The 26,271-nt window shown below is 60.6% G+C and overlaps 1 protein-coding gene across 4 annotated transcripts; it reads left to right on the top strand.

The window, feature by feature from the left end:
* Window positions 1-26,271, top strand: TEAD3 (TEA domain transcription factor 3). 4 transcript variants are annotated; one of them, XM_087762240.1, is made up of 14 exons: window positions 1-161; window positions 12,293-12,546; window positions 15,715-15,779; window positions 17,697-17,759; window positions 17,891-17,953; window positions 20,563-20,574; window positions 20,903-21,040; window positions 21,281-21,324; window positions 21,426-21,487; window positions 21,879-22,012; window positions 22,130-22,303; window positions 22,490-22,630; window positions 22,865-23,017; window positions 23,515-26,271. In XM_087762240.1, exons 2-14 carry the CDS (start codon window positions 12,411-12,413, stop codon window positions 23,626-23,628), a joined length of 1,299 nt encoding a protein of 432 aa, XP_087618366.1. In that variant the 5' UTR covers window positions 1-161; window positions 12,293-12,410; the 3' UTR covers window positions 23,629-26,271. The 4 variants fall into 4 exon arrangements, with proteins under 4 accessions (XP_087618366.1, XP_087618367.1, XP_087618368.1 ...); XM_087762239.1 differs by lacking the exon at window positions 1-161 and adding an exon at window positions 11,617-11,731; XM_087762241.1 differs by lacking the exon at window positions 17,697-17,759.

Below are 26,271 nucleotides of genomic sequence, written 5' to 3'. Positions count from 1 at the left end.
TTCCCGTCCCTGCGCCTGGCTCCGTGCGCGGACCCGGGAGCCCGCCGCGCTCCCCGCATTCCTGCCGCCCTCCCCACCCCGGCCCCGGTTCCGGTCCGGCCCCGGTCCGGTCCCGGTCCCGGCACCCGCGGCCGGCCCAGCCCCTCCGGAGCACGGAGCAGGTAAGTGCTCAGCCGGGAAGACTCCCAACCCCCTTCCTCCTCCTCCTTCTCCGGCGCCTCCTTCCTCCCGGCCCGCAGCCCTCCGGCTGCACCGAGCCCCGGCGGGTGGTGATGGGGCGGTGGGGAGCTTCCCGACCCCGCCAGCCCGGTATCTCCCCCCCGGGGCTCCCCCGCCTCTCCCCCGCGATGCGGTGTTTGTGTCGGGGGGGGCACAGCCAGGGTGTCCCCAAGGTGTCCCCAACCCCCCCGTCGGGTCCCCAGTCTCCCACCCCGGCCCTTCCGCTGGGTCCCCCCTGCTGCGGCGCATCCCCGGGGTGCGCGGCGGGCGCAGGCTATGGGGTTACAAAGAGGCCTTGTGTACGGTATAGTCCATACGTCGGGAGCGTGTAGGGCGACGGCGCCAGGCGTTATATAAAGCGAGAAACCGTCTCGTCTGCTCCCCGGCCGAAGCCCCCCGGGAAACGGCGCGGGGGGCGGGGGGGGGGGGTCCCGGGTGCGGTGTGAGGGCCACACGTGTGTCACGTTACATGTGTGTCACACACATGTAGGGGATGACCATACGCTGACTGTACGCTAAACACTTTGTGCCTCGTCATAGGGGCGCATTGCTAACGAGGCAGCAATTAGATGTATAATTTTCAGCAGTGTGTCATCTTTATTATTATTATTATTTTATTTTTACACCCTCCTTGGGTTTGGGGTGGTTGGTTTTTTTTCCCCCCTAACCCCCTTGGAAGGAAAATAAGGCCAAGCCCTCACAGTGCTGCTCGCCTCCACCCCCTGAAACTGCTCAGGCCCTATACAATGTGTTTGGCCAGTACCGGCTGAGAAAAAAAAAAACTTATTTTGGGGAGAAAGCAGCTGGAAATGGTACCAGAGGCCTTGCTGGGGTCGCGGACACCCTGCAGCCCCCCATCACTGTTGGGTGGTTGGCACAGGGTGGCAGGGGAAAAGGTGAGGGCAGAAGTTTTGGGGGCTTTTGGTGCTTTGCAGGGAGCCGGGGCGAGCCGGGCCAGGCGACCGTCCCACCAGCGAAGCGATAATCTCCGGTGTCAGGCGCGCTGGGGTATTTTGGGCTCCGGCGTCCTCTCTCCCCTCCTATCGCTTTACCCCGTGTGGGTACGTGCGCGCCGTGAGTCAGGGCTTTGGCACTGCCCGGCTGCCCTGGGGGGCCCTGCCAGCGGGGCTGCCACCCCCTCCCTACCCCCCAGTTTTGGGTGCTCATGATGACGGGTGGAGAATTGGGAGTCTGTCAAGCTGGTGACACCCCCATACACCCACTGGCCCTGGGGGCCTCCGTGGCCCCAAAGCCCTTCCCTGCACCGAGCTTTCGGGGTGGGTCATTTCACTGCAACATGGGAGGAGGAGGGTCCCCAAAGCGGACTGGGGGTGAGGGCTCACCAAGGTCACCCAATGGCGAAGCTGGGGGAGAAATGGGCGGGGGGGGGGGGGCAGGGTTGGGACCCCGTTGGTGGGGCAGGTGACGGTCACCGTGGTGCTGCCTGAGTGGCCTCCCCGGCACTTCCCCACCGAGGAGGATGGCCATGAGTGTCCCATTGGGAGAAGGTGCTGGATTTGGCCCTGTTTGGGTTTGCAGGGCCAGCATTCCCATCAGAAGGGGCTGCAGATGGGTGTGGGGAGAGCAGCTGCCCCCTCCCAGCTGGGTGACATGGGGGAACGTTCCCGTCCCCAGGGGACCTCGGGCACCCAGCTCCCTCCCTGGGGCGGGTGCATGGCTGGCACTGCACTGGCTTTTCTAACAAAAATAACCCTTAGAAAGCAGCGGGCTCCACAGCGGGCTCCAGCTGCCTTGCATAAGTGGCTCAGCTTGGAGCAAGGGGATGCTTCAACTGGGGCATTTTGGGGGGCAAAGGGGTGCAGAGACGAACCCTCCAGCAGCCATCCCACCTCTAACATCCCCCTCCTGCAACGCAAAACCCCCTCCAGCCTCCATGTCCATCAATAAAAGGGACTTGCATCCATTTCCCATGACATACGGTTGCTATTTATCATGATACCAGAAACAACATCTCCTTTTAATCGACATTTAATCCCCATCTTGCCACGACTGACCGGGTTGGGAGGCGAGTGCTGGTGGCCCCAGCACTGTGCCAAAGGAAGGAGCCTTTTCCCGGCAGTGTGTGAGCAGGTTGTGGCTCTGAGGTGGTGGGGGTGGCAGTGGTAATCAGCTATAATTAATGTATTAAAAAGCAAGTAACCGCAGAGCTCCCGTGAAACACTCAGTGAGCATGAGGCCAGTGGCAGGTGAGCTTGGCGGTGGGAGTGGTGTGGGCATGCAGTGGCTGGAAAGGGGGGAAATGGGCAATTTTGGGCTGTTTGCAGGGAAAAAAATGTGTTTTCCTGCCTTAGTACCTCTTCTCCCATCCATGGGAGTGGAGGGGATGGAGGGGAAGGGAGGAGAACACGCTGCAAAGCCCTAACCAAGGGTGCTGCTGGGATTTGTGTGGCCAGAGCCATCCTGGGGCTCTTTGTGGGTTTGGGATCCCTCTGTCTGTCAACGGACAGGATGAATGCTGTCTAAAAAATGTCCCATCTCTAGGAGCTTCTCTCTCTTATTAAATCCTTGATGGCAATTGCAAGGGGCTGGCAGGGCTGCCATAGTGTTTGTTCCACCTTGGGCGCTGCTGCTCGATGGGATATAACCAAACACCTTTGAGTTTTGGAGCTCCCATCCCCAGGGGATTTGCCGGGCAGCCAGGCCATGTTCTGAGCTTCTCAGCCACATGTCCGAGGTGTTATTTGGGGTCAGTGCCCGGGCCGGGAGCGTGCCAGGGGCCGCAGTGGCTGAGCCCTGGCACCTGCATGTTGCGGTTGGAGCAGGCACCTGAAGCGCGTGGGCGTTTGCTATTGCCACCGTCACGTGGCGGCTTATGAAATGTTTTTTTGGAGGGAGGGAAGGTAATGATGAGGTGAGCCGGTGGGGCCGTGCCCCGCACCAGCCTGCAGTGGGCACGCGGCAGGAGCGGCCCCCCCGCTCTGTGATAACATGCAGCCGGATCCTGCTGCGGGTCTGGACATGCTGCTACAACTCCTGGTGCTTTGGTTTTCCCCGCCTGTGAAATGGGAGCGAGGGGCCCCGGCAAAACCTCCTTGTGGTGCTGGACGGCTGCTTGCCTGCCCATGGTGGTCACACGGTGCCAGGCACTGTTTCAGGCTCCCCGCGCAGCTCGTTGCAGGGTTTCATGGTGAGCATGCGTGGCTGAGCCCTTCAGAGGTGACAGGCCATGAACCCCGTGTTCTCATCCCTGGTGGTGGTAGCTGGTGGCCCTGTGGGGATGGCATTTGTGAAGGGCTTTGTGTTGGCACAGCCGACAGGATCCTGTGGGCGAAGGGTCTGGAGAAACACACGTGTCTGATTGCACAAAGTGCGTCCCATCCTGGTGGCGCACATCCTGCCGGCGCACATCCTGCCAGAGCATGTCCCCTCACCTGGACCCGAATGGATGCAATGCTCTGATGTCCCCAGCATCCACTGTTACATGCCATGAGACAGCAGTGGCACGAAACCCAGTGTGCCCACCACACATACCGCTGCCGCCTTCCAGCTGGGCACTGGGTGTGTCATGAGATGAGCCAGGTCTCAGTTAGCTAAAGCCAACCTGAAGCTCATCCTCGGCCATCCTCTTACGAGCCAGAGGCACAGAAGGTGACTTCAGCGTGCTTCAGGGCTGTGCTTCACCCTGTAATAAATAACGCTGGGAAGTGCTTGCTTGCAGGTGGCTCGTGGCTGGCAAGCGAGATGTGAGTGGTGGAGGAGGCTGGTTTATCCCCTACCCCCTTGCTGCTGGGGAAATCCATATGGACCCGAAGCATGGGCTGGGAGAGCTCCCCTGGCTGCAGGGGATGGCCAGGGATGGGACAGTAGAGCTGGAGCTAATTTTAGGAGGTGGGCAGAGCCTCGCGGGAAGTGGCCAGCCAGAGAGACGTGTCACACCATGGTGGCCATGAGCATCAGGAGCGAGTGCTGGGGGTCCGCGGGTCTGAAGATGCTGCTGTGGGTCAAGGAGGTGGCCCTGTATCAGCAGCCCAGCTTTCCACCATGGGGAAGACCTGTGCTACCACTGATGCCCCGGCTGCTGGAGGGGCAACGGGTCCAGGGACACATGCAGGGACAATGCCCTGGACGCCTGGGCTCCCATTTTGCATTACCCAGGACGTGGTTGAGCCCCATGCCGCTCTGTGCCTCAGTTTCCCCATGTCCGTCTCGCCGGCGCTCCCCCCTGGTGGGGTGCGGTGGAGGCAGGAGTGCTGGCTGGGCTCGGGGATCCTCGCCTGGGAGCGCCAAGCCTTATTATTTCCCCACGACTGTCTCCTCCTCGCTTCTCGTAAAATTAGATCCAGCTGTTCACAATAGCCACTAACTTCTCTCCGGAAGATGTTCAAAGTTTACAGACGCGGAGCGGCGCGGCGTGCGTGGAGGATGGGCTGCAGTTCCCATGCCAGCTCCTCACCACCCGCCCTTCCCCCAGAGGCAGGCAGCCCCTGCCTTCCCCCCCCCCCCCCCCCCCCCCCCCGGCTTAGGCAATTGGGGTTTAGGAAGAAGCACACCCGCACACAGGCACGCGAGCCCCCAACCCAAACAAGCGTCGGGTTTTTATTAGCAGAAAGATCTGGGCGCTTTGTAGTCCAGAAGCAAAGGTCTGGTGCAAGGCCCCACTTTTTCCCTGCCCAGCTTCTTGCCCGCATGCTTGGTGGACAAGTCAGGCAGGGTGCTTGCTTCGTGCTCGCTTGGTGCTTGCTTGATGCTTGCCAGTGCCTGTGATCATCTATGGCATGCATTTGGGCTCTGGCTCTCATGTGGGGTGGCCGGTGTGCCCTGCTTACAGCCTCACCCGGGTGGCATCACAGAGCGGGGGGTCGGGGTCCGGCTCTGATGTTTGTGCATCAGCATGCCAGGCACGGGGCTCACGTGCTGTGCCAGGCTCTCTGGCACTCTTGGGCCGTGCTTCTTGCTGGAGCTCCTTCTTTTACTAAGAATACCGCCTTCGTGTATTTTTAGCAACTTTCCTCCCCGAGGATTCCAGAGCAATTTTTCAATCTGCGGGAGTCGCTGTGCCCATTTCCAGCTCTCAGCTTGGGCAGCAACGAGAGGTGCCAGGAGAAGGTGATGCTCTGCCACGGGCACCCAGTGCTCCTGGCATGCACGAGGGTTTGCTCACCAGGCCGGTCTGGGGTGATGGCAAGCAGTAAAATGGTGCTAAACCGAATTATCCCTTCTGGGAATAGATTGCCAATGCAGTTTGTGCAGGCTAGTGTGTACCTGCTCATGCAGCTCCTGCATTAGATGCAGGACGTCAGCTTGGTGGCTGCCCCGAGCTTTGTGAACTCATTGCAGGAGGGCAGGGAAACATACCTCCTTGCAGAGGTGACAGTGGCCAAGAGATGTTACCATGTCACGTTTTGCCCCAGCCTCTGGCAGGCAGGGACATCTCCGCATCTCAGCTGGGATGGTAATGCCTGACAGCCCCCCACCACCTTGTGTCTCAGGTGCCTGGGGGTGGATCAGCTCTTGCATCCCCCCACCCCATGGGGTTTCTCCTCCTGGAAAAAACAGTGGTGGTGCTGGGCCCGGGGTCCGGTGCGGGCAGCGGGTGCAGCTGCTCCCTGGGCAGGGTTGGGTTTCGCAGGGGTGGAGGTGGCCGGGGGCGGGTGTGAAATGCATTGCAGCCTTCCTCCTCCTCCTCCTCGCCTGGCAGCTGGCATCCCCGGGAGATGTTTTCCCTGGCCCTGCTGCAATGGCATAAAATGGGGTCAGCAGCACCTGAAACTCCTCTGTGGAGGCATTTCTCCTCCCAGGAGCGGGTCTGAGGGCTGGCAGGTTACCCGGGACACCTGGCCCACCCAGGCGGTGGGGCACCATCCCACTGCAGGCATGGGGCTGCTTGGCCTTGGGCTCCCCTGGGGTTGCCCTGACCCCAGGCACCTTTGGCTTCCCCTTAGGACAAGCAGTGCTGGGAAGCCCAGGTGACTCGGGACACAGTGGCTGCCTGGAGTTCATCTGCAGGGGATGTTCAGTAGAAGATATCCCAGGATGAGCGTATTTTGGCACAGGAGCAAAGCCAATTCAACAGTCCCCAGTGGGTTCCATGCCCGGCACTGGCCATGCCATAGGCCACCAGTGCTGGGGGTGTCACAGGACAGCCATGGCAGTGGCCTGTCCCCAGCAGGCGACTCCAACCCTGTTGTTTCTATCCAGCTCATTTCATAACGCAGAGAGCAATTAATGCTGCAGAAGCTTTCTATTTATGTGCTGCTGGGTGAAACGCCCTGTCCTGGCTGGGCAGGGCGGCCGTAATTGGGCCAGGGAGGGAAGCTAGGTTGCGGTGTTCGTCTGTCCCCTACCCTCGGGTCTTGGGCCTGGAGGCTTGAGCAAAACCAGCTCAGGTCCTCCAGCAGTCGAAACCCAGCTCTGCCACCCTGCTGGGGCCGGAGGAAGAGGAGGAGATGAAGGGGTTGGTTTGCACGCCCATGGTTCTGCCGTTAAGAGGGAGGATCTTGGCGAGCGGGGCTGTCGGTGGGGCTCAGCGGGTTTGCTCAATCCCCTCCCTCCTCCCTGCCCAAATTTTCTCTGGGCAAATCACTCAAGTTCCCGTCTCGTTCGCCCATGGCCCTTCGGGATGGGGGGGCTGAGCATCCCTCGGCATCATGCCGCTGGGTGAGAACCAGCTGCATCCCTGCCAGGTGAGGGCTTGGGACTTTGCTGGGAGCTGGGGGGATCCTTTGGCTGCGGGGGTCTGGCTGGAGCAGGGTGCACGTGCCTGAGGTAGCCCTGGCAGCACCATGGACCCTGGTGGGATGCTGCCACGTGGCCTCCTGCGGTTTCCCTGCTCCGATTGCTTCCTGAGCCGCCCGCCAAGCCGGAAGGGACAGGAAACGATACAGGGGAGGAAATCAGTCGGGCTGTCTCATGGGGAGCTGGCCTGGTGCACGGGGGACTCTGCCACCGCCCAGGTCCCCAGCCCGTGCCAGGGGTCCCTTTGGGGAGAAGGTAGTCGGTCCTCCTCAGCAGGGAGGTGCAGACCTGGGTGGGAGGGAGCAGGGTGGCCGCCCTTCCCTTCCTGAGCCAGGGAATCCCTCACGAAAACCTGAGAGCTGTTTGGAAGAGGAGCACAATGTAAACAAACCTCCTTCCACCGCCCTCCTTGCTGAGCTGGGTCTCACTTGGCTGCTGCCGCCCGCCTCGATGGGTGCTGGTTGTCCCTGGGACGGCCACGTGCCAACCAGGATGGTGTCCCTTGAAGGATCGGGGCAGAGTCTGGGGCACGACATGGGGCAGGCTGTTCCCGAAGAGTCCCTGAGTGAGCTGCCAGGGATGTGGGGTTCCTGCAAAAAGCACTTGGCTATTGCAAGAAAAGTTCTGTAGGGTTGTGCTCGGCCAAGCCAAGAGCGTCCGGGCTCTGTGCACGGTGCTGGGATTGGCAGCAGACAGGGCTGCATCTGCCCTGGCAGGTTGTGGCCTTGCTGGGGTCCCTGGGAGCCCCAAGGCTTTCGGGTTTGCTTTGAAGGGCTCTCCAGAGCTGGTGGCTATGTTGACGGTGCTGGCAGCGTTTCTCCCGGCCCTGTTCCAGCCATGTTACAGGGTGGGCAGAGGTGGCAGCAGGGACACCGTCCCTGGCCAGCGCTCCCCTGCCCGAAACAAGGAGCACGTTAATGACCCCTGCCCAAAACGAGGAGCACATTAACGAAGGCCTCTGCCTGCCTACAAATTGATGCTGGCTGTCGGACTTCCAACCGCGTTCTCACCGAGCCCCAATGTGCCGGGGGGTGTGGGGAGGAGCTGGGGTGCCTGGGAGCCTCGGCTTTGGTGTTTGCTCATCTGGGGTCTTGCAGAGCCTGCTGCATGATGGAGCAGCCTGTCTCGGCATCCCTGCAGGAGAGCTGTCCCTGGGGACCTCAGCGCAACGGGGCCAGGGCAGCTTCCTGGCCCCTCTCCTGAGCCAGCCCTGGCAGGGGCCTGCACGCTCAGCACCAGGGGGGATGGGGGCTCCTTTCCCCCGTTGCCCTCCGGGAGCGGGTGCCACCAGTCACGGTGATGGGGAGGGGGTGACGGTGGCCTCATGCATCCCCCCACCAGGACTGGTGCGGGCTGCGACGCTTTGCCTGTGCCAGTGCTGGTGCAAGGCTGAGCACCGCGCTGTGCCGTGCCTGCCTGGGCTTGTTGGTGAACTTTTATCCTTTTGCCATGGGGTCTGGGTGCAGGGGGAGAGGGAGGAGGGCTGGATCGCCCCAGGCTACCCGCATGGGAAGGCGGGATGGAGTTGGGATGCAGCCGGACAGCCCACCCCTTGCAGGGTCTGCTGGGCCCCCTCACTGTCCCCAGCACCGCGGGGAATCGTCCCGTGGGGTCCTGGTGCTGCCTCGCCATGGGTCGGGGGAGCCCCCAATAAGGAAGGGACCTTGGGGCCACTCTGCCCCATGCCTTGTCCCGATGGATGGTGTCAGCTAGGGACATGCTGTGCTGCAGACCCCCTCATGCAGCAGATGCTGATGGCTGTGCCCTGCATCCCCAGTGCTTTGGGGGGATGCTGTGGCAATAGCCACTCCACCCCACCCCCAGTTTGCACAGGGCGAGAGAGCAGCAAGCCTGGGGGCTGTGCCCAGGGAGGGGTGACACCGCCACTGGCCATGAGACCAGCTGGGAAGGCAGGGGTGGCTGGGGTTACCAAGGAGCATGGTGAGAGGAATTGGTCCCTGTGCTGTGACGCGGGCCAAGGCAGGACTGGGTGGCGTGGTGGGGTGCTTGGCTGGGTGGGCAGTGGGGCATGGGTGGGCGGCATGGGACAGAGATGGGGAGAGGGTGCCGTCCCCTGCCCTGGGGCTTCGCGGTGGCGATGGGCACCTCTGCCCACATCATGGCCCAACAGCCCTCAGCTCTGAGCAGTGACGTCCCTGTGCTCCAAGCCCCAAGGCCTCTCCCCTGTACCGCCCTGCATGCCCCTAGCCCTGTCGTGACTGGTTGTGCTGGTCCCAGCAGCATCCTGCTCCTGACCTTGGCACCTGCGCCCAGCCCCAGCGGGATGCCTACCGCACTGCTCTGACCACAGCTGCTGCCTCCAAAATATTTCCTTTCCGCCATCCACCAGAAAACACCCATCTCCTGACCACCCCTCCCTCCTTGCAACCCTCCTGTTTGCTTTTGCAGGGTTTAAAGAGGCTTCTTGTTGCTTTTCCAGGCTCTCCAGCCCCAAGCAGCTCTCACCGACTGGGCAGCCGCTTGCAGCCCTGCTGCCTACACAAGCTGCGGGTCTCCCTCGTGCCCCCTGCACATGGTGCCGGGGCCGAGCTCTGTGAGCCTGTGGGAATGCCATCCCCATCTCCTGGCACAGCCTTGGCCTCGCAGGGAGATAAGGGCAGCCCCGGCAGCATCCTCCCCTGCCCGCTGTGGGCACCCGTCCCACACCCGCTGGGGACCTCGCATGGGTGCAGCCTTCCTCCAGCACCCTCTAAAGCCTCGGGCTGGTGCCTGGCACCCCGCAAAGGCAGGGTTCTAGAGGAGCAAGAGAGCTGGGTGCGGGGGCTCCCTCCCGGCATGGGTGCCAGCGAGCATCCATGCTCATGGAGGGCGAGCATTCCCACCGTGGACTGGTGGTTCTGGGGTTCCCCAAGCCCCGCAGAGATGCCTGTGCTGTGGGAGGGGGCTTCTTCCCCTGGTCCCCAGGAGTAGCCAGGAGGCAGGAGCTGGTGACATGTTTTCCGGCAGGTCCAGTCCCCTCCCTGCCTGGAGCAGGTCTGGCCAGCGGTCCCTCCGCAGGCCGTCCAGCCGTGCCGGTTTCCTAATTGCTCCTGTTGTTGGTGTTTTGTAAGGGCTGGGTGGAGCGCGGTGCTCAGCTGTGCCTTGCGTCAATGTGATGCCTTGCACCCTCCCTCCAGGAAATTCAATGTCTTGGCCTGGCCAAAAGCAGGTTTGGTGGAGGAGGAGCTGCTTCCTCGCACCTTGGCCAGGGCCCCGGCATCACCCTCCCTCCTCTCCCAGCTTCCCCGAAAAGGCTGGGCTGGGGTTTCCCTGCCGGGGGGGGCAGTGGGATGGGAGGGGGCTGGGGGTGTTGGGCAGGACTGGGGGGTTCCTGGGGAGGGGGTGAGACGTGTGCCACAGGTAGGGTTTGTGGGCAGCCGGCACCCTGCCTGTGCATGCAGTGCCCGGCATGAGGATGGTGACCCAGGGCACTGGTCATGCTGCTGGTTCCAGGATCCTGCCTGCAGTGCTGCAGCCAGCCCTATAGATTTGCTCTCAGCCCTACAACTTCGCGCTTGGCCCTATAGCTTTGCCTTTGGCCCTACAGCTTCGTGCTTGGTCCCAAAAGCACCTGTCAGTCGGGGAGGGCAGGGGATCTGGTGGGTCCCTGCAAAGCCACCCCCCTGCATCAGCTCTTGGGGCTTTCCCCTCTCGGGGTGAGCTGACGGCAGCCCTGTGGCGTCCTGGGATGCTGTTGGGTCCTGGGCTGTCACAGGGCTATGGGGTCCCAGGCCACTGCAGGGTCTCGAGGATGGGGCCTCCTGGGCTGCCACAGTGCAGCTGGTGGGTCTGGGGCTGCCATGGGGCCCCAGGCCACTGTGGTCTCTGGGGTCACTGCAGGACTGTGGGGTCTGGGGGCTGCGGGGTCTCGGGCTGCTGTGGTGCAGCTGGGGGGTCTCTGGTTCCCCCATGTCTGGAGGGTCCTGGTCTGCTGGGGGGTCTTGGGCTGCCATGGTGCAGCCAGGGCTCAGCACCCATCCGAGGCAGCTGCACACCCCATTGTAGGTGCCACATTGGGATGGAGCCCTGCTGCACTCGCTGGGCTGCAGGAGGCGGAGTGGGGGGTCCTGCCAGGGCTGTCCCTACATGCCACCCTTGCCGTCCCTGCCCAGTGCCTTGTCGTGGTGTCCTCCCGCCCTGCCATCCCCAATATCGTGCTTGGTTTAGACAATGCATCCCTCCCAGGGGCTGCCCTGAAGGGCACCCTGGCGGCGGGCACAACCAGGATGCCATGGGACTTGGGGTGTTGTGGGACTTGGGGTGCTGCAGGACTCGGGGTGCCGCAGGCCTGTCCAGCACCACTGCCGCCATCCCTCCCTTGGCCGGCTGGCTCGATCCTACAATCCAGTTCTCCTTATTTGGCCACAGTGCTCGGCAAGAGGGGGAGCGGCAGGCGGGGGGGACGGCGGGCAGGGGCGGGCGGCGGGGATCGGAGGGGCTGACATCACATCACGGCGAGGGAGAGAGAGATGGGGGGGGGAAGTTTCTTTTTTTATAAAAGGAAAAAAAAAAAAAAGGCCTTGCAGCACGCTTGAGCCAGAGGCTGCTGCAGTTCCTTTAAAAGGAGATGTCTGCGCCGGAGACCTTTGTACACTCCCAGCCCGTCCGGGAAGCGCGGCGGCGCAGGAGACACCTCTCCGCTCCCACCGCAGGCAGCTGCCGCCAAACATGTTATTGCAAAACACTATGCTGGGAGCCGGGCAAAGGGAAGAGGAGGAGGAGGGTTGAAGGCTCCCCAGCATTGCCAGCCAGCCAGGGAGTGCCCAGGGCCCTGGGCGAGCATCCTCAGGGCAGGGGGCCTCTCCCGGTGCCAGGGGTAGGGCTGCCGGAGGGCTCTGGCCACCTGGTTCCCATTAGCGGGGTCTGGCTTGGAGCCGCCCAGCATCTCCCTTCAAATCCCGGCTCTGCCTTTGCCAGGCGAGGTGGACTGGGGATTTTTGGGGCCGGGGGTGATTTTGGGGCCGGTTTGCCTGAGGAGGCAGCTGGATGGCAGTGGGTGCTGGTGCAGGGTCCGGGCTCGCAGACTGCAGGGCTGCTGCCCCATCCCGAGGTGTCACCTGTGGGTACTCTGTGCCTGAGCTCCTCATATGGATGATGCAGCATCCGGTCTGTTTTCTTCCCAAACTTTATTTGGGTGGGCCCTGGGTGGTTACTTGTCGTGGCTGGCATTTGGGAGTACTCCTGGAAATCATGGCTCTGCCCCCAAGGAAAGCCTGTTTGTGTCTCTGATGCTCCACGCCAGGATTCTGCTCCCAGCTCCGGGTGCAAGTGGAGACAGGGCCAGCGCCAGGGGCAGACCTGGGACCATCCTGTCACTGCAGCCCCATACCCCAGCAAGGGTCTCCTGGTCTAACGGGTGTCCCCTGTGTCCCGGCAGGTTGTCGTGTGTCCGTGGGGGCTCGGGGTTGGAGCCCAGAGCAGCCAGCACCATAGCGTCCAACAGCTGGAACACCAGCGGCAGCCCCGGGGAGGGGCGGGAAGATGGCCAGGACGGCATGGACAAGAGTCTGGACAATGATGCCGAGGGTGTGTGGAGTCCGGACATTGAGCAGAGCTTCCAGGAGGCACTGGCGATCTACCCCCCCTGCGGCCGGCGGAAAATCATCCTCTCAGATGAGGGCAAGATGTACGGTGAGTGATGGGGGCTGGATGGAGGCGACGGGCAGAGCGCTGCACTGCCAGCCAGGATGGGGCAGCTGGGGGTGAAGAAAAACCTCCTGCCCCAAACCCACACTGGGGCATTGCCCTCAAGCAGCCCCCAACCCTGAAAGCAGCTTCTCCGGGTGCATCGTGGAGATGGACCAGGGAGATGGCTGTGACCCATGTCCCCTCCCTCTGCATTGGCTCTCCCTCCTGCTCCCTCCCTCTCTCCGCCCTGCTGGACTGACTGGTTTGGTGAAGCCGTCAGGCAGGGAGCAGGTGCAGGCAGGGAGCGGGTGCAGGACTGTGGGGCCAGCACCAGCCCTCCTGCTCCTGTGTGCCTCTGCATCGCTCCCCAAACCTTCCCCAACTGGTGGTGGGGAGCACCCAGTGGCGAAGGCCACCCACCCACCCTGAGCCACTGGCACCTGGCTCAGCTTTTGGTGACTTCGTTGGCAGCAGTGGGGCTGGTTGGGCGCACTGGTGCCATGAGTTTGGGGTGGTCTCAGCCTAGTTTCTGGTGTCTCCCTCTGTCTTGGTGGCTCTCTGCAACAGGGAGGAAGAGGATGGGCGATGCAGGCAGGGGGTGGTACTGGCGATGCAGGCAGGGGGTGGTACTGGTGCTACTTCCTGCCGGGGTAGGGGCTGGTCCCTCATCCCCTCCACCTCCCTTGATGTGACCTCCAGGGTCAGTGACCTCAGAGCCAGGGATGAGTTGCCATGTTACTGTCACCTTGCAGTGACAAAGGGACCAGGGCCAGCACCTCCATCCCCAGCCTCCAAAATACACCCTCCTGGGATACTGCCGTCATCGGCAATGGCTCACCCACTGCTGGCAGAGAGGTGCAAAGGGGATGAGGCTTTGCAGTGAGCACCATGCCACTGTCCCCTTCCCCACACCAGCTCCTTGTGCCACTCTGCTTGCTGGGGTCCCCATGCCAGCTCTCTGTGCCACTCTGCTTGCCGAAGCCCCTAACCTGGGGTGTCAGGGCTGGTGGCCGGGTGGGAGCACAGAGCTTCCCAAACGGGTGCATTTTTTGGATTTCTCCTGGAATAGCTGAAGTGCCGCCGGGAGCGTGGCCTTGTGCACAGCACGCCGAACCCGGACCGGTTTTTCCAGCCTTTCGGAGACATCTGGTAGCTGCTTAAAGAGGCAGCGGCCCCCGCTGTCTGCCTTTCATCTCCCCCCACCCCTCCAGTATCTCCCCACCGGATCTCCGGGACCCCCAGCCGGAGGTGCCGAGCCTGCTGGGACCCCTAGGACCACCGGCGGCACAGGCGATGCTGGCATCTGACATAAAGGTGTGCCAGTGCCATTGCTCTCCACCACCCATCTTTTTTTGGGGGGGGGGTCCCATGGGATGCCCATGCCGACGCCAGCCCATGCCCTGCTGATGCCAGCAGTGCAGGGGCAACAAAGGGGCTGGGCAAGGGGTGCATGCCCTGGGAGCAGGTGGGAGCCGGGGGGCCGGGCCGGGCACGCTGGCCCCTGCTCTCCCTTGCTGCCCGTCGGGTTATTTTTAACCCAGCCTGTCCAACTGGTTCACGTGGTGGTGTCAGGGGAGAGGAATTTGGGGAATGTGGTAATTTGGAGGAGGACATGCCCTCTCAGAGGGAATGGCACGGTCCTGGGTGAATCATGGGGGACAGGGATGGGGCGCACGGGCACTGAGATGGCTGCAGGAAGGGTGCGAGGGTGCAGCCTGGGGTGGGGGCTGGGACATGGGGCAAGGCAGGATGGGTGCAGGAGTTGCTCAGTGCTGGGCACTGGTTGCTGGGCTGGCACTGCCCCACCGGGGTGCATGAAGGCACCCGCATTTATTTCCCATATTTATTTCCCAAGGACTGGGGATAGGGAGGGAGAGGATGGGACTTAGGAGCAGGTGTGCGAAGAGCAATGCTGCGGCACTTGGTGAAGGCGCACCCCCAAGCCAGGGCTTGGCACTGGGGTCCCGTCTGCCCGCACCCCTTGGCAGTACCCTGTTGTGGGCATCATCTCACCTGGGCTTAAAGAACACCCTTGATGACCTGGCCCTCATTAGGTTTTAATAAGGCTAAGGAGCCAGCGCAGGCTGGGGATGGCAGGAGGGATGGGAGCCACGCTCAGTGCTTTGGGGTGGCACTGGGGTGCCACACTGGCCATGCAAGGGGTGTCCCCATTTCCAGGGGTGCAGGGAGCCATGGCGGCCGTGGCCGCCCACTGACCAGCTCCTGCCTGGCATGGGCACCCCAAGGCGCAGCCGTCCCCATGTGGCACCTGGCCCTGTCTGTCCCCATGTGTCCCCCCCGCCAGGAGCGCCCAGTTGCTCCGAGGCTGGGAGGGGGCCGGCTGGGGTGGAAGGAGGGGGGGATATTTTTTTTTTAAAGATTTTTTTTTTTTTTTAAAGCTGAAACCCACTCCAAGGGCATTTCGACAAGTTCCAACCGCGACCATCTGGTCCATTAAAATAAATCTGGCGTGCCTGGCCGCCCCCGTGTGCGGGGGGCGCGGCAGCGGGGGGGCCGGGGCCGGGAGAAGAAAGCTCCCAGCTGCTCTGACGTTTGAACGTAGATTGGCCACAGCTGGCCCCTAAAATGTGGCGCAAAAGCAACTTCTGCTTTGAATTAGACCCAGGACGTTAGGAAATACTGGTGGAAAGGCCAGCACAGCTTGCAAATGGGAAGCGGCATGCCGGGGGGGCACCCCAGGACCCCTGTGGGAAGGGCTGTGGGGAGCAGCTTGATCGGCTCCCCCAGGGGTGCTCCAGCTGGGATGGCTTTTTTGGGGGGTCCATGGTTGCCCGTGTTTGGAGACACTGCTGTGGCAGGAGTCCCTGGTTGCTGTCACCCCCCTCCGAGGCCCCTGTGTCTGGGGGCTGCCAAATACGGTGGGGTGGGGGCCACAAAGTGGGTCCTGCTGGTCTGGCGGGGGGCTGGCCACCCCCGTGTCCCCTCAGGCCACCCCGATGTCCCCTCAGGCCAGACAGCTGTCATGGCAGCGCCATCTCCTGGCGGTGCCTCCCTCATTAAGGACCACCCTCATTAAGGACCAGCCTCGTTAAGGACCAGCATCATCAGGCTGGGCTGGGCAGGACAGGGTAGGAGCTGGAGGCGCATTTTGGGGCTGATGCCCCTGGCCCTCCTGTTTCCCCGGGGCTGACCCCTTGGCTCTGCTGGCAGGTCGTAATGAACTGATAGCCCGGTACATCAAGCTGCGGACAGGGAAGACACGGACAAGGAAGCAGGTGAGGCCATCGCTCTGCTTTTTCTCTTGGGAGGGCTTGGGGGGGCAGGAGGGGGGTGCAAGGTAAGCCGGGGCGGGGGGGAGTGGGTGTCTGGCTACATCACCTGTCCTCTGCGTCCCCTCCTGAGGCCACTGTTGCTGCCAGCAGGACCCTCATCCTCTGGGAGGAGCTTCATCTGTGAGCACAAACACCCTTGGGCTGGTCTGTCCCAGCCTGATCGGGGGATGCCCTGAAATTTGGGGCAGGGGGGAAGGCAGCACCCAGCCACCCCTGCCTGGCAGTGTGCTGGCTGGGGTCACCCGACGAGTGGCAGTAGCCATCCAAGCAGCGTGTGTGTCTGTCGGCATCTTGCTTTGCTGCTCCACCTGGATCTGGAGACCATTTCCACCTTTGCCCCTTGCCAGGCTTTATGCTGCTTGTGCCAGACACCACGGTGAAGGCACCCCCAAAGCCCCTGGGCTGAGAGCAAGCCGTCCCCATCCCAGCTGGGGACAGGCTGTGTGGTCTGCAGCACTGGTCCCAGGGAGGTACCACAGAGTCCTCGTCCTGCCCTGCAAGGTCGGATGCTGGGGCAGGCAGCATGCACTCAGGGATGCTGGCAGGGCAGGGAGCACAGAGTGGTCTTCCTTTGCCTGCACAGTGTATGGGCAGGGTCACATCCAGCCCAGCTGCGAACCCTCGCTGCACCCTCGTGCCAGAGACCAAATCTGTCTGAGGACTGGACTGCTGCAGCCCTCAATGGGACATGTCCATTTGTCACGCATCTGGTGGCTCTTCCCTCCCCTCCATGGTGCTGCCTGTCCTGGCAGAGCCAGTGGCCCAGGATCCTGGGAAGCAGGTGCATCTCCCACCTCAGGGGGACACTTATGTTGGGACTGCCCCATGCCACGAGTCCCCTCAAGGTAGGGACGCTGGTCCCCAGGCACTAGGGGCACATCTCTCCAGGACTGATGCTGGAGGGAGAGGGACCAGAGTCTGGCCACCATCCTTGTGTTCAGACCAGCGCTGAGCTGGTTTTATTTCTGGCTTAAAGCCTTAACTGGACCGCCTGGAACCCCCCTCCATGGCAGGAAGGATGTGGTGCTGGGCAAAAGTGATGCTCTGGGGGTGGACTCAGAAAAGGCACAGGGGAGCACGCATGTGGCATTGTCCCTTCTGTGCAGTCATGTCCTGGACAGCCTGGTGTCCCTTCTCGGACAGCCTGGTGCTGGTGGGAGAACGATCTTGCCAAAATCAGCCCTGGTGCCTGGTGGGTGCAGGGACCCCCACCCTGCCTGGGGCTCAGGGCAGGCACCCCAGCTATGCTGCTCCTTTCCTGCCTGTACATCAGCCCCTTTTCTTTGGATCCTGCTCTTATAGGGGTCTGGATAAAAAAAAAAAAAAAGCAACTGTCTTCTCACCTTTCCCACGTGCAAAATCAGCAGGAGGCCTGGGGGAATGAGCCAGTCCCTCCTGGATCTCCCTTGGGACCGGCAGTCCTGCTGCAGCCCCACCTGGGGTAACCCTGGGGCACCCCAAACCAGCTGGGCTGTATCCTCAGCACTGTGTGCAAGCAGCGGCTCATTGCACTCGCAGGTTTGGGGGAGGGTCTGTCTGTCTGGGAAGCCCCAAGAGCTGGTAAACATGGACACCCCTCCCCCCCCAACTGCAGCAGCTTCACCCCGAGGAGCTTCACCCCAACAAGAGGGCACAAACCAGCATCAATCAGCACAGCGCCAGGGTCCCCCCCAATTTTCCTCCCTCCAGCTTGCAGCAGGAGCAAGACCCTCAGCATCTGCAGGAGCATCACCCCGGCAGCCCCGCGCGCTCCCCCCTTTCTCCACGCTCCCTTCCCCGGGGACAACATCCTACCTTGTGGGGGGAATATATCTTCACGCTCTCTGTATTTTCCTTTCCGAATGGCGTGGCGGGCGCTAGGTGTCCAGCCACATACAGGTTCTAGCTCGGAAGAAGGTGCGGGAGTACCAGGTTGGCATCAAGGTACGTTGGCGCCCTTGCCCAGGTGTCCGCGGCGGTGTCTCTGTGAGCATGGGCAGCCCCTCTTCTTCCTCCTCCTTTCCTCTGGTTGACGGCTCTGCTGTTCCCCCTCTCCTTCTGCTCTCTCTCTGCAGGTCTCTAGCCACTTGCAGGTTCTTGCCCGACGGAAATCTCGTGAGATTCAGTCCAAGCTGAAGGTACGCGTCCCTCCTGTCCCACCTGGCCCCTCTGCCCGCTGACAACTAACACACTCAACTCTGCGGTGTGCTGCTTGCTTTCTTTTATATCTCTTTTTTGGTGGTTTTTTTTTTTCTTCCCTCTCCCTCGGCTCCTGGGACTGGATGGTTTTTAGTGGCATTGTAGTGGGATGCCCAGAGAGAAGTGCAAGGGGTGCTCCAGCTCAAAGGCTGGGTGGGGACACCAGAGCCCTTCCCTCTCCCCCAGGAGGGTGAATTTGGGTGCCAAATCCCCTCCTTTCACCCAGGCAAGGACTCTGCCCTGGGTAAGTGGGGGTTTAAACCCTTCTTTGGTGATGCATGAGGCCTGCCCCCTCTTTTGGGCCATCAGGGGTTCTCCCAGGAGGGGAAAGAACCCCCAGAGCAGCCAGCAAGGCAAAGTGAGGTTCAAGGAAGGGATGCAAAGGGCTTCGCCCCACCCCAGCCGAGACCTGGCCCCTCTCATGACAGGTGCCAGTGGGATGTGGGCAGAAGCAGGGGAGTGCTGGGGGTCCGTACAGGTTGACAGCGTGGCGGCTTGTGCTGCACCAGGGTCCAGGTATGGCCCAGGTGGCACCTCAGGGATGTGGGTGGCAGCAGGTCTGGATGGGGCCATGCTGCCAGGGAGGGGGCACGGCAGTCCCGGGGCAGCCCATCATTCCAGGGGCCAAGGGAGCCGAGTGAGGAAAAACTGGATCATCCTCTCTTCTCTGATTGGCTTTTCTTTCCTTCCTTCCTCCTAACTGGAGCCCAACTAACCCTTCCATAACCGTTCCCACCGAGCTTCGTGGTGATGGCTGGGAGGATGATGACGGGGGCGGGCATGGGCAGGACTGGGGGCATCGCCGAAGGACCAAGCCCTGCTCAGGTTGGACCCACATGGTGCAAGGTGGGGGACAGAGCGGTCCCCACTGCACGACAGCCTGTTGGGGACAGCCAGCTTCAGGCTGGGGTGCGCAGCCAGGGATGCTCCTGGGTTAATCCCTGCACCGTCACACCAGGGAGCATCTCCTTGGGCAGGACCCAGGGGGAAGCTGCTGCCTTGCCAAGGGTGTGGGAGCCCAGAAAGCCTTTCAGCCCCCTGCCGTGACCTCAAGGTCCTAAAAGCATCACCAGCTCCCCGTGTCCCTGTCGCCCTGTCCTGGGTGCTGTGTCCAAGTCTGCAGCACTGAGGCTGCTGGCAGCAGGGGCCACCATCATAGCTGGCACTGGCATTTTGGTCCCCAAAGCTTTAACGAGCTCTGGCTCATGCTGCCCAGGAGCCCACCAAGCCTCCTCCAAAGGCCTTCAGCAGAGCCCCATGAGTGGGGTGCCAGGAGGGCTCCCACATGCCGGTGGGTTTGGTTTGCTGGGAGAAGCCAGGAGAGGGCACCCGGAACTATTTTGGGAGGCTCCTTTGGGCTTGTACATCTTAAACCCAGCTCCCAACCCCAAGAGGAGGAACCAGGGAGAGAAGGGGCAGCAGGGTCAGCAACAGCAGAAGCCTTTGCACAAAAAAATAAAATAAAATAAAATAAAATAGGATTTCCTTGCTGCCCAGCACAGGGCAAGGGGGAGTCAGAGGCAGGAGTGACCCTGGGAGGTCCAGGGATGGAGGCTGGTGTCCGTGGATGCATTCTCCATCCCTGGCCACGCTGCCTGCAGAAATCCAGCAGGGAACAGCTGGGGCAGAGGTCCCCCTAACCAATACACTGTGGATGCAAAACGTGGCTTCCCAGCCATACTTGGAGGCAAAGCCCAGTGCAGGCAGCCCTCTGCCCTCACCCAGCGCTTGTCTTGTTGGATGGAAACTCCCTTCTGTGAGCAATATATATATTTTTAAGCTGCAGCCATGTGTGTGTTAGTGCTGCCCAGCATGTGGCTGCATGCTTACACTCCTGCCTTGCCCCAGGTGAAAATAAACGAAGCGATTGATCCTTGAGGAAGGTTCAGAGGGAAAACAGAGGGTGTGCGGTGGGACCAGCATGCACATGTCCTGGCAGTGCAGCTGGAGAAGCAGCCCAGCCCCGGGCAAGAACTTGGAGCCCCCCACTCCTGCCCAGCAGTGCTGCAACCTCCAGAGCAAAAGCGAAAAGGAAAAATAATTGGTCTCCTATATAAATGCACACATGGCATAGGGGGATTGTGCCCAGCATCTTCCTTGTGGTGCCTATAGGGGAGCTGGTGCCAGCATCCCAGGGAGCCAGGTGCAGGTGCCCTTTGCTGGGCAGGGCAGGAGCCAGGCAGCTCTTCCTCTCTGTGCCCTGGTTGCAAGTGTTGGGGGCTGCTGAAGAGGTTGTAAAGGATATTAAAGATTGTAAAGGTTATTAAAAAGCCAACAAAGGCACAGGCCTGGCTCGCTACAGCGACCCCCTAAAATACTGGGGGGCTTTGGCATCCCATTCCTGGTGGGATTAAGCCCAGGCATCGGTGCCCACCATGTGCATCCCCTGGTGACCAGCTGGGTTGAGGGTTCACTCCCCAAATGAGGCTGTGGTGATGAGCCAGGGTGGGGGATACACAACTCGGGGGGGGGGGGAAGGGGGGGTGTGCCCGCAGGCTGCTATGATGCTCTAACCTTTTTTTTTTTTCCTCCTTTCTTTTGCTAACAGGCCATGAACTTGGTAAGTTGAGCTTGAGTGTGTGATGCCTTTTGTTCCCATTGCCTTTTGCCTCCTCCTGCAGAGGGGCTACACCCTTTGCATTCCCAGGGGAGCGGGGATGCTTTTCAGACCCCACAGCTCCTGCCCAGGGGACATTTGCAAGCTTAAAGCATTAATTAACATGGGTGCCTTTGGGGAGCAGGGGGTGCGTCCACCTGCCCTGGTCCCTTGGCCAGGCTGCACGACCAGCTCCGTGCTTTTTAAAACCTGCCAGGTGCACTCAGATTGGGGGGGTCTCAGTCTGCCTGTGTAACCTCCATCTCCCTCTTGTCCCCCTGTCCTCCCCCAGGACCAGGTCTCGAAGGACAAGGCTCTGCAGAGCATGGCTTCCATGTCCTCTGCACAGATCGTGTCAGCCAGCGTCCTGCAGAACAAGCTCAGCCCCCCCCCTCCTCTTCCTCAGGCCGTCTTCTCTGCTGCCCCCAGGGTGAGGACAGCCCTGTGCCCCCCGTATGGGGACACTCGGGGGGGGGACGGGGACGGACATGGATCCCCATGCACGAGCTGCACAGGGGATGGCGGGGGGGGAATGTTCGATGGCCCCTTGGTCATGGTGGCAATGCAAAGGGGGCTTTGGGGGCTCCCTGCGGTTGCAGCAGGTGGGGAGGGGAATTTCGGAGCAGGGGGAGTCAGAAGCCGCTAACTCTTCCTTGTGCTGTTCCCCCAGTTTTGGAGTGGGCCTATCCCAGGACAGCCTGGACCCTCTCAGGAGTAAGTACGAGACCCCTCCACTGTGCTGGGCAGGACCCCCCTTGGCAAGGGGCTGGGGCAACGTGGGCTTCATTAACCTAACGATGCTCTTTGTTTTCCAGCATTAAACCATTTGCACAACCAGCTTACCCCATCCAGCCACCCATGCCTCCATCACTAGCCAGTAAGTGCTGTCCTTGCTCCCTTGCAGGGGACCCTGCACCTCTGCTACATCCTATTTGTCACCTGTCCTGTGCCACCCTCCTACCCGCAGTGCCACCCACCTGCGGTCCCCTCTCCAGCCCTGCTGGGGGGAAAAACCTGGGTTTATACCCAGCCAGAAGGCCCGTGGTAAGCAGGACCCCAATGCTCACGGCTGTGTCCCTCCTGTCCCTTTCCACCCAGGAGTGGGACTGGCACATCCCATGTTTTGGCCACCCTGTGGGAATACCCCCGTGCTGGGAGGTATGGGAGGGTGGGGGATGTGGCAAGGACAGCAGCGCCATGGTGGTGCGGGGGGGGGAAGGGCGCGCCCCAGTTCACAGCTGCCCCTCTACACCCTGTGCCCTCCCCAGGTTATGAGCCTTTGGCTCCGCTCCCGCCAGCCGCCTCGGCCGTGCCTGTCTGGCAGGACCGCACCATCGCCTCCACCAAGCTCCGGCTCCTCGAGTACTCCGCCTTCATGGAAGTGCCGCGGGACACCGAAACGGTAACAGTACCCTCCATGTCCCCACCACCCAGGTCGGATAGCACCCATCCCTGTGCTTAGTGTCATCTTGCTTTCATCTGACCTCTCATTTTTATTTTCCCACTCCGGTCCTTACAGTACAGCAAACACCTCTTCGTGCACATTGGCCAGACAAACCCCTCGTACAGTGATCCACTGCTGGAGGCCGTGGACATCCGCCAAATCTATGACAAATTCCCCGAGAAGAAAGGTGGCCTGAAGGAGCTCTATGAGCGTGGACCCCAGAACTCCTTCTTCCTTGTCAAATTTTGGGTATGATGCTGGGAGGGGGAGGATGGAGAGGGTTGTCCTTGAGCCACGGGCTCATTACAGGTTGGGCACCCTGCTGGTGGAGCGGGAGCATCCTGAGCAGCTCCATAAGCCAGTGTCCCCTGTCCCCATCAAGAGCTGGGTGTGATGGCATCTAATGGGACCTTCTTCCTGTTCTCATCTCTCCAGGCGGATCTGAACAGCACGATCCAGGATGGTCCGGGGACTTTCTATGGTGTCAGCAGCCAGTACAGCAGCGCAGAGAACATGACCATCACGGTCTCCACCAAGGTGTGCTCCTTTGGGAAGCAGGTCGTGGAGAAGGTGGAGGTGAGTCCTGTGCCCTGTTGCATTGGGAAGGGGTGGGAATCAGGTCCACCACAGGTCCCAGGATGGAGAAAGCCCCAGAGCTGGGTGTAGGACATGTGGGTGCATGCCTGTCCATGGGTGGAACGGAGAAGACATCTCCACCATGTCCCAGTTGGCCACCACCTGCCCGTGCCCATGTCCCCTGCGGCGTTTTGGCTCCCATGGGGCAGCTGCTCACTCTGCTGTACCCCTCAGACAGAGTACGCGCGGCTGGAGAACGGCCGGTTCGTCTACCGCATCCACCGGTCTCCCATGTGTGAGTACATGATCAACTTCATCCACAAACTCAAGCACCTCCCAGAGAAGTACATGATGAACAGCGTCCTGGAGAATTTCACCATCCTGCAGGTACCTCCCCTTCTTTTCCAGGGAGCATTTCCCACCAGGAGCGTGGAGCCTGCACTTGCATTGACCCTACCATTCCTGCTATATGCTGCCTGGCCCTGGGGCACCTGGCCTTGGCATTGCAAATACGCTGTCTGTGCTTGCACCCATGCAACCCCCAAAAAATGGGTAGCAAATTTTTGGTGGTGCAAATAAAGTGGCTGTATCTGAGCCCATGCAACCCCTCCAAGTAACAGGTAACAAATTTTTGGTGGTGCAATTGAAGTGCCTGTGCCTGAGCCTGTGCAACCCCCTGAATCACAGGGAGAAAATCTTGATGGTGCAAAGTGGCTGTGCCTGAGCCCGAGCAACCCCCCCAAAAATTGGGTAGCAAATTTTTCATGGTGCAGTTAAAAGGTCTGCAGTTTAAATGTCTGTGCCAGAGCCCATGCAATCCCTCAGATCGCAGCATCTCCCCATGGGCACAGCCCCCTCCTAACACACTCTCCGCTCTGTCACAGGTTGTTACAAACAGGGATACCCAGGAAACCTTGCTGTGCATAGCCTTTGTTTTCGAGGTCTCCACCAGTGAGCACGGCGCCCAGCACCACGTGTACAAGTTGGTCAAGGACTAGGGGCCCTCGGGGATGGGTGGGGGCATGAGGGGTGCATAGGGGAGGGAGGGCGCCGTGCAGAAAAGCCAACTGTGCCTGTTGCCTCGTGAGAAGTCATCTGAAGAGAGGAGGAGGAGGAGGAAGAAAAACAATAGCCAAAAAAGACTGACTTGCGATCGCAGATGTTTTCTACTTAGGAACAGTTTTTTTTTTTTTTTAAATAAATAAAAAAAAAAAAGAAGAACGGGAAAGGAAGCATAGGGAGAAAGGAAACCCGCATCCGGCACTGGATGGGAAGAGACCAGCCCTCGGTGTCACTGATGAAGGCCGGGAGCCCACCGTGCCACCGTCAGCAGCAGGATGTCGGAGCAGAGGACAACCCCTCCTTTCGCCCCCACCCCTCACTCAGATATGGCCCTGGTCCTGAGCAGAGAGGAGCAAGCACGGACAGGCTGGAGGACGGCGTCACGCCAGGTCTGGTCTGAAACCGATTGGCATGGCAGCGGCTGCGGCATTGGTGCTGCCCAGCAGAGCCCGGGTGGCAGCAGGGACGTGGGGATGGACATGCTGAGGCAGGAGCAGGTAGGAGCAGGGCAGGGCAGTGGAGCAGGATGCTGCCACATCCCTGGGGACTGGCACCCAGCATGCTCCTTCCCTGTGCCCGGCTGGGGCACTGGGAGCCAGCAGCATTGAAGGCGGGAGGGCATTGATGATGGAAACCAATTTTTTTATGGCTCTTTTTTTTCCTTTTTTTAAATTAAAGTGCTTTTTAATATTTTTTAAAAAGACACCATGTTTGTAATCAGGATTATGCCCCTCTGCGGTGTCTGGGACCTGCTCCCCTGCCACCCCCACCATGGCAGTGACCAGAGGAGGTGACGCAGCTGAGTTTGCCTGGTTGGAGCTGCGCAGTGAAACTGCTGGGCATGGGGAGCTAGCTTGTGTAGGGAGGGCTTGGGGGCATCTCCATCTCTGTGGGGTTGCTGCAGACCGGAGGCTGGTTTTTATGTGGCAGCGGGATCCCCTGAGCGTCTGCCTGTGCTTTCAGGGATTGCACTTGGGGGTGGGCCAGGCTAAACATACCCCCTCTGTGGTTGCTTGCCGAGGAGTCATGAGGAGAGAGCAGTGAGGGCAGGTTTGCCTGGTTTACTTTGGATATGTACATTTTCCATCTCTTTTTTTTTTTTTCCTTCCCCCCCTTTTTTGCCTTTTTTCTGTGTTGACTATTCTGGCTTCAGCTGCTCCCTGCAGCTGCTCCAGCCAGCTCACCTGCATCCCGCAGGAAGCAGCCAGGGAAGCAGCTCATGCAGGGAGAAGCACATAGTACAATGCAGGGCCAGGCTGCAAGCAGGCAGAGTTCAGGACAGAAGGGACAGAGAGGGAACAGAGGACAGGAGTGATGCCGGGGCAGGGGACTGGGTCTGCTTGGAGGTATTTTTGTGGCTGCAGCTCAAAATAAGCCAAGGCAGCATGCCCGGTCAGCTGCAAGGGCAGAGCCTGGGGAGAGCAGGAGGGACGCAGAGGGACAGAGGTCGAGTTTGTTGGCAGTGGCATGGAACAGGGTGGCAGGGGGACAGGGAGCCTGAGACAGGCAGGTCTGGCCAGGTGTCTCATGCCGGCGGGGGAGCGAAGGCAGTGAGAGGTGCAGAGCCAGGTGCTACAGGAGGGCAGGAGAGGTTTGAGGGGAGCTGGAGCCCGGGATGGGAGGGGACAGAGGGGTTTTAGGCTCGATGCTGCTGGGCACGGAGGAGCAGCCCCAGAGCTCAGGAAACGGCCTTGGCTGCCATCGCGATGCCACGTGTCCCGTGAAGCGCAGGGACTTTGACCTCTCACTGCCAGGAGAAGCCACCCATCCCCGTGGGATGGGGCAGAGCCACCTGGCCCCGTGCCCAGGCAAGGATATGGCGGTGGGGATGGATGGAGGCGGCTGCAGTGAGCAGGGGTGGCCGGAGCAGGGGGGAAAGAGAGGGAAAAATCCAGGGAAAGGCATGGGCATCCCATCCCAGGGCCACGCCAGGGCTGCCCAGCCAAGTTCTCATATGTAGCGTGTTTGTTGTTTTGTGGTTCTTTTTCTTTCTTTTGTTTCACTCACTGATCTAAAACTCTGGGAATGAAAACTCAAAACTTCCCTGCCATAAAACACAGGCGTGCCCTGCTCCTGGCTCCACTGGTGGATGAAGCTCTTCATTAACTGGACCGGTTTGTGCCTTCATCGCTCCCTCCATCCCTCCATCCCACCTGCACCAAGCCCCGGGGCACCCACCCGCACCCCATGCACATGGTGCCCCCGACAGTTGCAGCCGGGGTTTAGCCACGATCCCAGAGACACTTTCTCAACCCCCCCCCCCCAGCCCCTCCATTCTCCTCCAGTGTATTTATGAATTTCACATGAAGTACTGTTTTATTTTTTTAAAGACTTTGTAAAGCTTACCAGGGTTACGATCACCATTTTTAGAGCTGTGTCAGTCCACAATGTTAAAAATCCATTTTTTATGTATTATATTTTTTGTGTATTTTTTTTAATCCAGCTGTGATGGGTTGTATCATATATTTGTTGTGTTTACTGTATCTGTCCAACTTCAAAGAGAGGAGACTGTGGAGCTCTGAGAAAACTACGGTCTGCTGAAAAAAACATTAAAATTATTTGTTCATGGGTTGGCTCAA

This window comes from Nipponia nippon, unplaced genomic scaffold, assembly GCF_047370975.1.
Source record: "Nipponia nippon isolate SJK-2023a ecotype South Korea unplaced genomic scaffold, ASM4737097v1 scaffold_25, whole genome shotgun sequence".
Classification (NCBI taxonomy): domain Eukaryota; kingdom Metazoa; phylum Chordata; class Aves; order Pelecaniformes; family Threskiornithidae; genus Nipponia; species Nipponia nippon.
This window is presented reverse-complemented; position numbering and strand designations above follow the sequence as displayed.

What these genes read in the sequence shown, in the direction of transcription:
- TEAD3 (XM_087762240.1), top strand. Translation starts at nt 12,411, where the DNA reads ATGGACAAGAGTCTGGACAATGATGCCGAGGGTGTGTGGAGTCCGGAC. An exon ending in AGTACCAGGTTGGCATCAAG is followed by an intron (nt 17,760 to 17,890) that starts GTACGTTGGCGC and finishes CTCTCTCTGCAG; the next exon opens with GTCTCTAGCCACTTGCAGGT. An exon ending in AGAATTTCACCATCCTGCAG is followed by an intron (nt 23,018 to 23,514) that starts GTACCTCCCCTT and finishes GCTCTGTCACAG; the next exon opens with GTTGTTACAAACAGGGATAC.